Genomic DNA, 13,647 nt, shown 5'->3' on the forward strand with positions numbered 1-13,647 from the left:
GAAAGTGAGGAAAATGTACTGAATCTGCAGAAATTATGAAGAAGTGTGGAAATTACTTAAGGAACGTGTAGAAAATGTGTAAGAACTACAAAAAGAGCACTGTTTTGATTTTGGTTACGTGTTATGAAATATAAACCGACAAATGTCGGAAGAATTGCTCTTGAACGACAGCCGAGGCAATTTAATTCATGGTCTTTAGTCTAGATCAATTCTTCTTTATGGGTGCAAAAAAACTTTGACCCCACCAGGATTCGAACCATTGACCTCTCGATCCATGGCCACCCACACTAACCTCTCGATACATGCCCACCCACACTAACCCGTGCGCTACAAGTGACTTAATTTTGATATGCTGCAACCAATTTTATATTAGCAACTTCGGAGCACTAGAGGTCACTCAAAAATGATGAACGAAAGCGTGAAAAAGTCACTTAAGTCAAAGAATGTTCTAGAAGAAAAGCGCAAAATTGTCAAGCGAAAAATTTGCATAAAAAAGAAAGACACACACGTTTACAATAATTGCTATGACCATCGTTCAAGAGCAATTATCAAGATAATCAAGTAGTGTAAAAATCTGTATAAATTATTGTAAATAATGCATCAATAAGACATTTACGGATAATAAGCTCAAGTGAACTTGAAATCTTTCCATGATAAGCTGACTAGGTCCTCTCTATATTTATCCATGAAAAAGATTGATATTTATTTGCAATCTTTTTGCTGGAAAGCTAGAAAGTTGCAATTGAGACTGTTGTGCGAGATCACATTTTTCCTTATAACACTTTTTGAGAAAACTTTATATTTGCAGAAGATGACACCAGTTCTTTCATGCATATAAAAGCTACTGAGAAGTTAAATTCCCCGGAGACCAGAGCCAGCTACACCAAGTAATGGATCACGGTATTTTCATTATGGATTTTCTACTTGCAAGTGTTCTGATCATGGCATTTATCACTCTGTCTATTATGAGTTATTAGACTAAAACACTACGCACTTTCTGTGTAGATTAATTTATACACGGCTCCAATTCTGCGTAGCATGATTTTTACACGGCTCACTTTCTGTGTAGCATGATCTATACACGGCTCACTTTCTGTGTAGCATGATTTATACACGGCTCACTTTCTGTGTAGCATGATTTATACACGGCTCACTATCTGTGTAGCATGATTTATACACGGAATGACTTTCGAAATTTTCAATTATTTGTTCTGCACATACTGATAGTTTGGTGATCATGATGTTCACACTAAATTCAGTAGAAAATTGGACGAAATTGGAGCCGTGTTGAATCATTCTACACAGAAAGTGAGCCGTGTATATCTCGTATACACAGAAAGTGAGCCGTGTAACAATCATGCTACAAAGAAAGTGAGCCGTGTTCAAGTAATTCTACACAGAAAAGTAGCAGAATGTTATTTTCTTCACAGGATAAAATTAGAGTATAATGAATCAGTACTGATATAGCCTATCACTAGGGCCCGGGTTCGTTTTCAACGTGAGAAGCTGGTATTAGAACGTCAAATGTTCTTCTGGTGCACAACACACACCGATACTCTAAAAATGGTTTTTTTTAGTTTATCTAATGATATTCGCAAACTTGAGTTTATTTAGTGCTAAACAGTACATCAGAGTAGCGCAAATGGCTAAGAACAAAAGCATTTAGTAGCACTCAAAATTTTTTCGTGGTAAGTATATTTCTTACCGGAGACCAGAGCCAGCTACACCCAGTAATGGATCATGGCATTTTCATTATGGATTTTCTACTTGCAAGTGTTCTGATCATGGCATTTATCACTCTGTCTATTATGAGTTATTAGACTAAAACACTACGCACTTTCTGTGTAGCATGATTTTTACACGGCTCACTTTCTGTGTAGCATGATTTTTACACGGCTCACTTTCTGTGTAGCATGATTTATACACGGCTCACTTTCTGTGTAGCATGATTTATACACGGAATGACTTTCGAAATTTTCAATTATTTGTTCTGCATATACGGATAGTTTGGTGATCATGACGTTCAGACTAAATTCAGTAGAAAATATGCACGAAATTGGAGCCGTGTTGAATCATTCTACACAGAAAGTGAGCCGTGTTAAATCATTCTACACAGAAAGTGAGCCGCGTATAAATCGTATACACAGAAAGTGAGCCGTGTAAAAATCATGCTACACAGAAAGTGAGCCGTGTTCAAGTAATTCTACACAGATAAGGAGCAGAATGTTATTTTCTTCACAGGATGGATAAAATTAGAGTATAATGAATCAGTACTGATATAGCCTATCACTAGGGCTCGGGTCCGTTTTCAACGTTAGAAGCTGGTATTAGACCGTCAAATGTTCTTCTGGTGTACAACACACACCGATACTCTAAAAATGGTTATTTTCAGTTTATCTAATGATATTCGCAAACTTGAGTTTATTTAGTGCTAAACAGTACATCAGAGTAGTGCAAATGGCTAAGAACGAAAGCATTTTATGAATTGTGCAATTCTTGATAAAATGTGTTTAACTTGACGTTCAAATTTAAGTTCATTATCAATAAGGACAACCAATTACTTGACGTCTCCTTTTTCTTGTGGACCAACTCTAATGCTAGCTTTTTTGTCACTTATTTTACCCAATACAATGATAACCGTTTTGTCATCATTGAGCTCCAATTGGTTGTCTTCAGGGTATTTTTTTATTCTGATCAGATTATCTTCCAGTTCAATTTTATAGTTTTGGAAACTCGAATCAAGGCAGAGGAATCACAGCATAACTGTGACAAAACTGTGGAAATTGTGACGGAAAAGCTTGGAAAATGTGGAAGAATATAGCTGAATATGGGCTGAAAAAAATACAAAAATGCTCAAAAGTGTTGAATTGTTCTCAAGTTTGCTGAAAAATTATTACAAATAGCGCATCACGCTTTTTTACACCAACCATCAGCGCATTTCTTACATAATTTAGAAACTCAACCCGGGTTCCATTTGGTGAAAAACAATCAAAGCCTCCTTTCATACACTAATCATAAAAACAAATTCTAGAGATTCGGATAATTTTAATGAGAATTATCACTGAAAAACACAACCTTGGTTGATGCTTGTTATTCTCAGTGTATGAAATTTCTAATTACTTATTTTGCATGCCACTTGTTGCATTATTTTTGGACAGATCAAAATATAACAGAACTGCACCACGACAGTTTATCCTTTCTTTTCCGTTCAGATGAACATAACCCACAAACTTCGAGCGAATTGCTCTCCAACGACTGCAGCTGGCTTCAGTAGTAGCCAGCTTCAGAGCCCCCTCCCCCATACGTTATGTACCCCCAGTTATAGAGGATGTGCCATTTCATAATGAATATATACAATCACTCAGCTGGGGGGGGGGGGGGGACATCAAACGGAAAATATCCAGAAAGGGAATAGAGACAGGGATACATTACTTTTTTGTGGGGGGAGGACGGGACTGGGGATGGAGGGTCGTTAGTGAGTGGTGTGGGCGAGGTTGGGGTTTTAAGGGGTTCAAGCATGGGGGGTGGAATTGGAAGTGAATTCAAATTATATCACAAAATTGAAGAAATCAATGTAAAAAAGTGAATCGGAAAGACAAATCGTTCAGATAAATAATGTTTTGAGAACCAATTAAACCATTAAACCCAGCAAACGTTGCCGTGCTTTTATCAAAAAAATAATCCATATTAAAGTTAGACAATGAAAAACATTTGATATATGTGATTATAAAATGTCACTTTTCTTCGGCATCAAGACAGAAAACGAAAACAATTTGCCACCATTTGCGTTAGCAGCCTAGAATTGTGAATGAGAGAGCAATTTTTATCATACACATATCAAGACGTCAAGCATGATAAAAAAAAGCTCACTTAAAAATTCAATTGAAAAAATGGTCAAGCAAAAAGTTTGCATAAAAGACATACACGCCTATAGTTGATTCGCACTTCGTTCACGGGCAATTAAAATTTCCCTTAAAATTCCTATCCTTCGTAATCCAATTCGCACATTTGCCGCATAATTGATTCGCACATTTGCCGCCCTGCGCAAGGATGACACGCAAAATCGTGAAGCGTTCCATATTTTTTTTAATTGAGAATCGGTAACACTTTTGAACATTTGCTTTACCTGCTTCACTAAGTTGACCACTTTTTCCGCACATTGTCTGATCAGCGGCTCAATTCCCTCTTCCAGGAACAAGGACACTTCTAAACCTGATTCAGCCAACAGAGACACAGAATCGCCCATCACAGCCTGCACCAAATTTGACATTTTCGTCAAATCCAAGAGCAAATTATTTCTTGAAAAATGTTGCGTAATTTGTTCACAGAAGTGCGACACCTCATCACATGCCCATACTGATAAGCATGAAAAGATAGAAGGATAAAGACTAAACATCTGTTGGAAGTCTTGAGCGGCCAAATTTAGACTGTTGAAGACAAAAGTAGTAATGGAGGATAAGCTTTCAATAGAGACAGACAACTTCTGTAGAAGAACACGTCGTAGGTTCAAAGAAGTTGATTTCAGGAACAAATGACAAGCTTCGTTTGTGAAGCCCAATTTGACCAAAGCTGAGGCCGCTTTCAGTTGCCCAGTTCGTTTGCCGAATGATCCCGGCATGTTTATCAGACGGAATGTTCCTGATGTGTCTGGTCGACCAAAGCTGTTTTTCTCCAAGGGTTCGATAGATAGTTCTTCACGAAGTGTCGATATCAGCAATTCCTAGAACAATATAATTAATCAATAAAACCAATCAACCTAACTGAACTTCAACATAAGGTATGCGTAATTAGGTAACCAAAGCGTATACTGACTGCGCAGCTCAATTATTTAACTGTTCTCTCGGGTACCTTTTTTTTGATGCTACGCAAATAGCTCTTGGGCCTCGAAACTTCTGGCACATAATACAGCCGTTGCATAACCAAACTTTAATAGGAAAATAAATTGGAGTTTTGTATCAAATTTTAATTAGGGGGTCAGTTGAGAAAAATTAGATTCAAACCCAACCGACTAACGACAGGCGAATTGCTCTCAAATAGCTGTCGAGCGATTTGCTTCGGTAGACTAAGAACCGCCCTTCAAACCATGAAATTGTCTCCTCAAAACAGTTTTGGGGAATCAAATTCTCAGAGACTGGTAAAATTAAGGCTCTAAGGGAACTTAATTCCCTCTGGGCGCTGCCTGCTTATCCCGTTTTTGAGGAGTCCTATAGGTCCGACGAAAAATCAGCCAAGCGAAAATTTGCAAAGAATATACCACATGACTAACATAATTTCTACAAACTTTGCTTGAGAGCAATTAAAAACACAAGTTCATATATATTACGGAAAGCATTAATCATCGAGTTTTAAGGCATAAGCGACTAAAAGGATTCAATGCTCACCCTCTTTTCATCGATGCTCTCCTTGACTCTCCCCATTGACGAGCTGTGAGTGTTCCCCGACTGAGCAAGAGAACCATCTTCTAACAAAGCTTCATTGTCTTTGAAAAAATCGTCTGCTTCCTGAAACAAATTTAATTTCCAAACAACTTAACCCAAGGTACCATAAACGACTCAAAATTTAAAAAAAAACATTGTAAACGCAATCAAAAAGACATAAAATGCTAAATACTAAATCTTAATTTTCAACTTCCCAACTAAGCCCGTGTAGAGGACCGAGAAACCATTTATTGTCCCACATTTCTTTTGTCAAAATTTATGCTTGCCCACTTTATTCATCCAATGGGTTTTTTTGTTCAGTCAATTTTAGCCGATCGATATAATAATTGTACAGAGATGTGAGTAGTATCATTAGAAAACCCGTCCAGCGTAGAATATGGAAAACATAGCCGGCAGATTGCCGGAAAATAGCCGCGATAGACGCTCGCGGCCTTCCAGGAATTGAAACACCAAAAGAAATGAGATAGACAGATCGACCACCAGTCCTTCAATAGACCACTAGACTTTTCGGGTTAGCTTCGGACTGTCAATTTTTGACACATACGTTCTATAAGGAAAACGCCCTTAAAGAGCTATTTCAAAATTGATATTCGAAATCCAAAACTCAAGACTAATAATCACAAATTAGGGCATATAAGATTGGCACAACTTAGATGCACACTATTAACTAGTAAATCTTCATTAAAAATTAAAGTTCCATAAGTGAGTTCAGAAGTCAATTTTTTGAGGGAGGTAAGTCACGCAATTGACCTAAAAGCAGAAACAACGTCACGTACACAAATTTTAACTGCAAAGCAATAGAAGTCACTGAAGTCAATTCCAAGAAGTCAATTCCAAGAAGTCAATTCCAAGAAGTCAGGTCGTAAGAATCATCGATGGAGACGACGAATTAAAAAAACATAGCAGGACAAGTCCTGAAATACAATTCAAAGAATTGAATAAAAAACTTAGATTTTTTCTACATGAACAGCAGATCAATTCAACGATGCCAGCCACAACACAAACGAAATCGTCTCAAAAAATTGAGAAACAAACAATCAAACAAACTAAACAAATATATAATCCTTGATAAAACTTGGAAGCTTTTACCCCTAAGGCAAAAATTGACCCCTTTAAATATACCTATTTCAAAAATATGTTCAAAACCAAAATTTATTTCTGAAATTGGTGCAGTATTATATCTGCAGTATTTTATCTGAAAAAATTCATTGGCCCTTGAAGATCGATTAACTCAGAAATTTTCAAAAACTAAAAATGTCAATTGAAATTTAATGAAATGTTACTGAAAATCGTGACATTAATATCTTAAGAATCATTTCTTGAAAAATGATTCTAGTGTCTTAAAAAATAATTGGTTCAAAGATCGATAGGCAATAATTTTTATAAAAAAATTTCATATTTCAAAAAAGAAATTCGTTCTATTAAAATGTTGAAAACCATCCAATTACCCCCAGGCAACTATTTAACAGCATACTATCAAACCCTGTATGAGGTTATCTGGCTACTCAGGCAAGAAAAACTGAATAAAAAAATGTCTTGAATGAAAACTTTAAAAAATTGCAAGTTTTATCAAAAAATTTTCAAAATTCGAAAGGTTAAATTCTTGAAAACAAATCAATTAAAACAAACAACTATGCAGCAACTGTTTTCAGACCTTGGAATAGGTTTCCTGGCACTTGAGAATGGACAAATGTCAAAAATTGACAAAAACTTTAAGAAACCTCAAAGAAATTGCAGATTTTATCAAAAAACTGCTAAAATTCGAGACATTAAAATGTAGAAAACCCCTCCATTGTAACTAAAAACTATACAGTGCCCTATTATCAAACCTTAAAGGAGATTCGCTGGCCCCTGAAGGTGGAAAAACGCAAAAAATGACAAAAATTTTCAAAAAACTTGAAAAAAATTGCAAAAACTAGTATCAATTTGTGTGTTTGTGTTTGTAGTACCAGAACATATAGCTCATAAACTGGTCATAACAAGTAATTTTTTCTCGCAAAAGGCCTTCATCAATTTATAAAAACTTCAACCTAAGAATAATCAAGCAAAAAACTTTAAAAAAATCACAAAAAACATGAAAAATTGCACCATTTTGAGCCCAAAAATTCCTAAAAATGACCTTTTAACCTTCAATTGAGGCCATCCCAGCAGCTGCAACACTCTAAACACTTGAAGGACTACTAACGTCCACTTTGGGCCTGTAATGAAACTTAATGCCCGCTGGGTTTTACCTGTTTATCCCGTTTTGAAAGATCAAAGTCATTGAAAAATGTGTGAACACATCTTAAAAAAAAAAACACAGCGCCCCAATACAATTCAAATTCTTTGAATTGTAAAAAACCACGATGTCCCCAATAATAGCCGCTATCGCTTCGCGGCTATTAATAAAAAGATTTTTTTAATTTTCGCTTATTACGGGGAGTTATCGAGGTTTAAAATTTTGTTTATAGGGGAGACCATTGTGTTTATTCACAATTGTTGTTTTTATTCACGTTTTCCGTATATTTGACCAAAATTTCGTCATTTGTGCTAAAAATAAGTTAAAATTATTAACGGCAGTGGGTTGATTTTATAGAGGAGGGTTTTTGAATGCTTCCATCCGAGTTTTTTGGCTAGATTTTACGCTAAAATTCAGACTTTTTCGTCAATATTGGGACCAGATATGTTTGTTCTTAGCAACTTTCTTTAAATTTGCTGGAGTATACTCCTTAAAGTATAATCCTTAAAACTGAATTCATCTCCGTGCGCTCAAAAAGAAAGTCTTCGTACTGCTGCTGGCTTTACGTCTTCTGGAATTATAAGTTTGCCAGTTTTTTCCAATTTAAATTCGATAATTATACAAAATGCATTATTTAATTTTGATATACTGAAAAATTTTAATTAAAAATTGATCTATTTTGCAACCATCTGAACAATAGAGTGTTTTCTTAGATGCGCATCGATATCAGGAGTGATCTTGAACTCACCATGGATCCTTACGGGTAAAAAAAGGAATTTAATGGGCCGTGGCCATTTTTTCAAAATATTTGCGCATTCAAAATATTTATAGATTTATTTATATTACTGAAAAAATTCTAAATCGAAGCTCAATTATTGACAGATACTCATTACAAAAAGTGAGTCACAAAACATTATGGTTTCAGAGTAAAGCTCATGGTTTTTATAGCTGTGACCAAATATTTTCCTAAAGTTTTTGTGTTTTAATTTCATTTATAACACTTTTTGTAGTGCAATGACTTAGTCTCCCCAATCAAGGATCCAATTGGCATTTTATGAGGTATTAGTGAACCTAGACGATGCTTTCAGTTGCTGTTTTTTAATGTCATGACTGCACAAATTTGCGTTAAGAAAATGTGGGTGAATTTTTGCCACTATTTTATCTTATTTCTCTCAATTTCAAGCGTAGTCTCAGTAAAACAGGCGGAAAACCATTTAAGGTGAGTTAAAATTAAATGTCTGTAACGGTTTTATATTTAACTAATGGTTTCTTGGTTCTGATACGAGTTTCCATTTTTTTATTTTGAGAATAATTGCCCATTTAATAGGTTCATTTTGTTTCCTGGTCGCCTTAAATTAATGACAGGTCCAATTAAAAAAAAACAGGCGTTAAACCATTTCTGGTGAGTTATAATTTAATAACGTTTTTTATAACTGATGGTTACTTGGTTTTGATTTTCAATTTTTTAGCAAAACTGCTCATTTTATAGGTATTTTTTGCTCTCATTTTTGTCACCATGTAACTTAATCTCACTAATAGGTCACAAATACATTTGTTGATTTAAAGGATTTTTTCTTTGTTATATGTTTTGGCTGATGGCTTCGATCATTTAATTTTATTTAAAAGTTTCTATACTGTTCGATTTTTGGGTTTATTTTTGTCGTCATTTCTACGCACTCTTTTTTTTATAAGGAAGACCCGTTGATGTTCCGATGAAAAACAAGGGACGCTTTCCAGTTCTTGCAGATAACATCCTACAGAGATAGTGCCTTGAACACTGTGTTGTCGTAAAATTGTTTGTGAAGTTATGGCTTCTGGATGTATTCGTTGATATGTTGTAGTCTCGTGACTTAGTCGCATTAATAATATGCACAATTCGCTTCCTGATGTGTTGCAACTAAATACATCACTTTTTGTTGTTGAAATGTTATGTCTCTTATGACTTCTGTAACTATTTGTTTTCAAAAACATATTTGGATATTCGAGCTTCGCCGTTTTATAATTTTTTCAAAAACATATTTGGATTTTCAAAAACATATTTGGGTTTTTTCAAAAACATATTTGGATTTGTTTTCAAAAACATATTTGGATTTTCGTGCTTCGCCATTTTATAATTTTTTCGGTCGATTCGTAGCTTAGTCTCTGCAAAGACAGGTCAAAACCCGTTTCCAGTGAGCTATAATTTATTATTTATGCCAGTTTTAATTTCAAAAAATTGTTTCTCGTCTTTGTTACTACTGTTTAAATTATAACATTAATGGTAGGTTCCATTCGACTTGGAACATTGTGCAACTGAGCATTTTAACATTTTTAATGCTCTAAAGTGACACGTTTATTGTTTTAATGGCTTCACTGCCATTTTTGCGCTAAGTTTGATTGAACATTTCAAAGATGCCGGTATTGTCCTTCTTCTGATGGTTTTATGACGTACACAGGTACATCATTACACAGGTACGTACAAAGGTTAACAGAAGTTTCATCGGCCCTCTTGCGTGACATCATTGTATTCAATTGGTGGTTTTTTCAAAGATATTTATGTTCTAGAGTTCTTGAAAGTTTTCATCTTCATCATTTGGTAGCCACTTAAGTCAAGAATGTGGATGAGCGGGGTCGGAACATTATTTACGTACGAACATTACCGAGCATCCTTGTTTTAGCTTTCTATTGTAAAAAAACTTTTAAAACCTCTCCATTTTGAAAGTTCCATAGTCCTTTTTTGACTCAGTTTGCTCTTATTTCGAACCAGATTTTCAAAAATTTTGATTATTTCTGATCAAAATGAAGCGTTGACCATTTGGACAAAAAAATTTCCGTGGCTGTTTGTTAATATAAACATAGCCGGCAGAATATCGCCAGAGCAGCGAAATAGACTTGCGTGCCGTATAGTAGCGATAGAACCAGACAGATAAAAACTAAAAAAGTTATCGCAGGCGTTCAAAAAACTTTAAAAAAATTATTCAGCAATAAAAAAATTGCTTCAATTCATTGAAAGTAATTGCTTTCAAAAACATTTGGATTTTTGAGCTTTGCCATTTTTTAAATTCATTTTGGCTCGATTTGTAGCTTAGTCTCTCCAAAGACAGGTCAAAACCCGTTTCCAGTGAGCTACAATTTATTGTTTATGCCAGTTTTAATTTCAAAAAATTGTTTCTCGTCTTTGTTACTACTGTTTAAATTATAACATTAATGGTAGGTTCCATTCGACTTGGAACATTGTGCAACTGAAAATTTTTAATATTTTTAATGCTCTAAAGTGACACGTTTATTGTTTTAATGGCTTCACTGCCATTTTTGCGCTAAGTTTGATTGAACATTTCAAAGATGCCGGTATTGTCCTTCTGATGGTTTTATGACGTACACAGGTACATCATTACACAGGTACGTACAAAGGTTAACAGAAGTTTCATCGGCCCTCTTGCGTGACATCATTGTATTCAATTGGTGGTTTTTTCAAAGATATTTATGTTCTAGAATTCTTGAAAGTTTTCATCTTCATCATTTGGTAGCCACTTAAGTCAAGAATGTGGATGAGCGGGGTCGGACCATTATTTGCGTACGAACATTACCGAGCATCCTTGTTTTAGCTTTCTATTGTAAAAAAACTTTTAAAACCTCTCCATTTTGAAAGTTCCATAGTCCTTTTTTGACTCAGTTTGCTCTTATTTCGAACCAAATTTTCAAAAATTTTGATTATTTCTGATCAAAATGAAGCGTTGACCATTTGGACAAAAAAATTTCCGTGGCTGTTTGTTAATATAAACATAGCCGGCATAATATCGCCAGAGCAGCGAAATAGACTTGCGTGCCGTATAGTAGAGATAGAACCAGACAGATAAAAACTAAAAAAGTTATCGCAGGCGTTCAAAAAACTTTAAAAAAATTATTCAGCAATAAAAAAATTGCTTCAATTCATTGAAAGTAATTGCTTTCAAAAACATTTGGATTTTTGAGCTTTGCCATTTTTTAAATTCATTTTGGCTCGATTTGTAGCTTAGTCTCTGCAAAGACAGGTCAAAACCCGTTTCCAGTGAGCTATAATTTATTGTTTATGCCAGTTTTAATTTCAAAAAATTGTTTCTCGTCTTTGTTACTACTGTTTAAATTATAACATTAATGGTAGGTTCCATTCGACTTGGAACATTGTGCAACTGAGAATTTTTAATATTTTTAATGCTCTAAAGTGACACGTTTATTGTTTTAATGGCTTCACTGCCATTTTTGCGCTAAGTTTGATTGAACATTTCAAAGATGCCGGTATTGTCCTTCTTCTGATGGTTTTATGACGTACACAGGTACATCATTACACAGGTACGTACAAAGGTTAACAGAAGTTTCATCGGCCCTCTTGCGTGACATCATTGTATTCAATTGGTGGTTTTTTCAAAGATATTTATGTTCTAGAATTCTTGAAAGTTTTCATCTTCATCATTTGGTAGCCACTTAAGTCAAGAATGTGGATGAGCGGGGTCGGAACATTATTTGCGTACGAACATTACCGAGCATCCTTGTTTTAGCTTTCTATTGTAAAAAAAACTTTTAAAACCTCTCCATTTTGAAAGTTCCATAGTCCTTTTTTGACTCAGTTTGCTCTTATTTCCAACCAAATTTTCAAAAATTTTGATTATTTCTGATCAAAATGAAGCGTTGACCATTTGGACAAAAAAATTTCCGTGGCTGTTTGTTAATATAAACATAGCCGGCAGAATATCGCCAGAGCAGCGAAATAGACTTGCGTGCCGTATAGTAGAGATAGAACCAGACAGATAAAAACTAAAAAAGTTATCGCAGGCGTTCAAAAAACTTTAAAAAAATTATTCAGCAATAAAAAAATTGCTTCAATTCATTGAAAGTAATTGCTTTCAAAAACATTTGGATTTTTGAGCTTTGCCATTTTTTAAATTCATTTTGGCTCGATTTGTAGCTTAGTCTCTGCAAAGACAGGTCAAAACCCGTTTCCAGTGAGCTATAATTTATTGTTTATGCCAGTTTTAATTTCAAAAAATTGTTTCTCGTCTTTGTTACTACTGTTTAAATTATAACATTAATGGTAGGTTCCATTCGACTTGGAACATTGTGCAACTGAGAATTTTTAATATTTTTAATGCTCTAAAGTGACACGTTTATTGTTTTAATGGCTTCACTGCCATTTTTGCGCTAAGTTTGATTGAACATTTCAAAGATGCCGGTATTGTCCTTCTTCTGATGGTTTTATGACGTACACAGGTACATCATTACACAGGTACGTACAAAGGTTAACAGAAGTTTTATCGGCCCTCTTGCGTGACATCATTGTATTCAATTGGTGGTTTTTTCAAAGATATTTATGTTCTAGAATTCTTGAAAGTTTTCATCTTCATCATTTGGTAGCCACTTAAGTCAAGAATGTGGATGAGCGGGGTCGGAACATTATTTGCGTACGAACATTACCGAGCATCCTTGTTTTAGCTTTCTATTGTAAAAAAAACTTTTAAAACCTCTCCATTTTGAAAGTTCCATAGTCCTTTTTTGACTCAGTTTGCTCTTATTTCCAACCAAATTTTCAAAAATTTTGATTATTTCTGATCAAAATGAAGCGTTGACCATTTGGACAAAAAAATTTCCGTGGCTGTTTGTTAATATAAACATAGCCGGCAGAATATCGCCAGAGCAGCGAAATAGACTTGCGTGCCGTATAGTAGAGATAGAACCAGACAGATAAAAACTAAAAAAGTTATCGCAGGCGTTCAAAAAACTTTAAAAAAATTATTCAGCAATAAAAAAATTGCTTCAATTCATTGAAAGTAATTGCTTTCAAAAACATTTGGATTTTTGAGCTTTGCCATTTTTTAAATTCATTTTGGCTCGATTTGTAGCTTAGTCTCTGCAAAGACAGGTCAAAACCCGTTTCCAGTGAGCTATAATTTATTGTTTATGCCAGTTTTAATTTCAAAAAATTGTTTCTCGTCTTTGTTACTACTGTTTAAATTATAACATTAATGGTAGGTTCCATTC

At 34.7% G+C, this 13,647-nt stretch overlaps 1 protein-coding gene across 1 annotated transcript in view; it reads right to left on the reverse strand.

Moving 5' to 3' along the window:
* Positions 1-13,647, reverse strand: part of LOC142341068 (exocyst complex component 8-like) — a 41,364-nt gene that overhangs the window by 1,412 nt on the left and 26,305 nt on the right. Inside the window, exons 6-7 of the mRNA XM_075391919.1 lie at positions 5,382-5,501; positions 4,127-4,720 (exon numbers count right to left, since the gene is read on the reverse strand). Coding sequence (XP_075248034.1) covers positions 4,127-4,720; positions 5,382-5,501 — 714 coding nt within the window. The remainder of the gene's footprint in view (positions 1-4,126; positions 4,721-5,381; positions 5,502-13,647) is intronic.

This window comes from Convolutriloba macropyga, chromosome 6 (genome assembly GCF_964194025.1).
Source record: "Convolutriloba macropyga chromosome 6, txConMacr16.3, whole genome shotgun sequence".
In the NCBI taxonomy this organism is placed as follows: Eukaryota; Metazoa; Xenacoelomorpha; order Acoela; family Convolutidae; genus Convolutriloba; species Convolutriloba macropyga.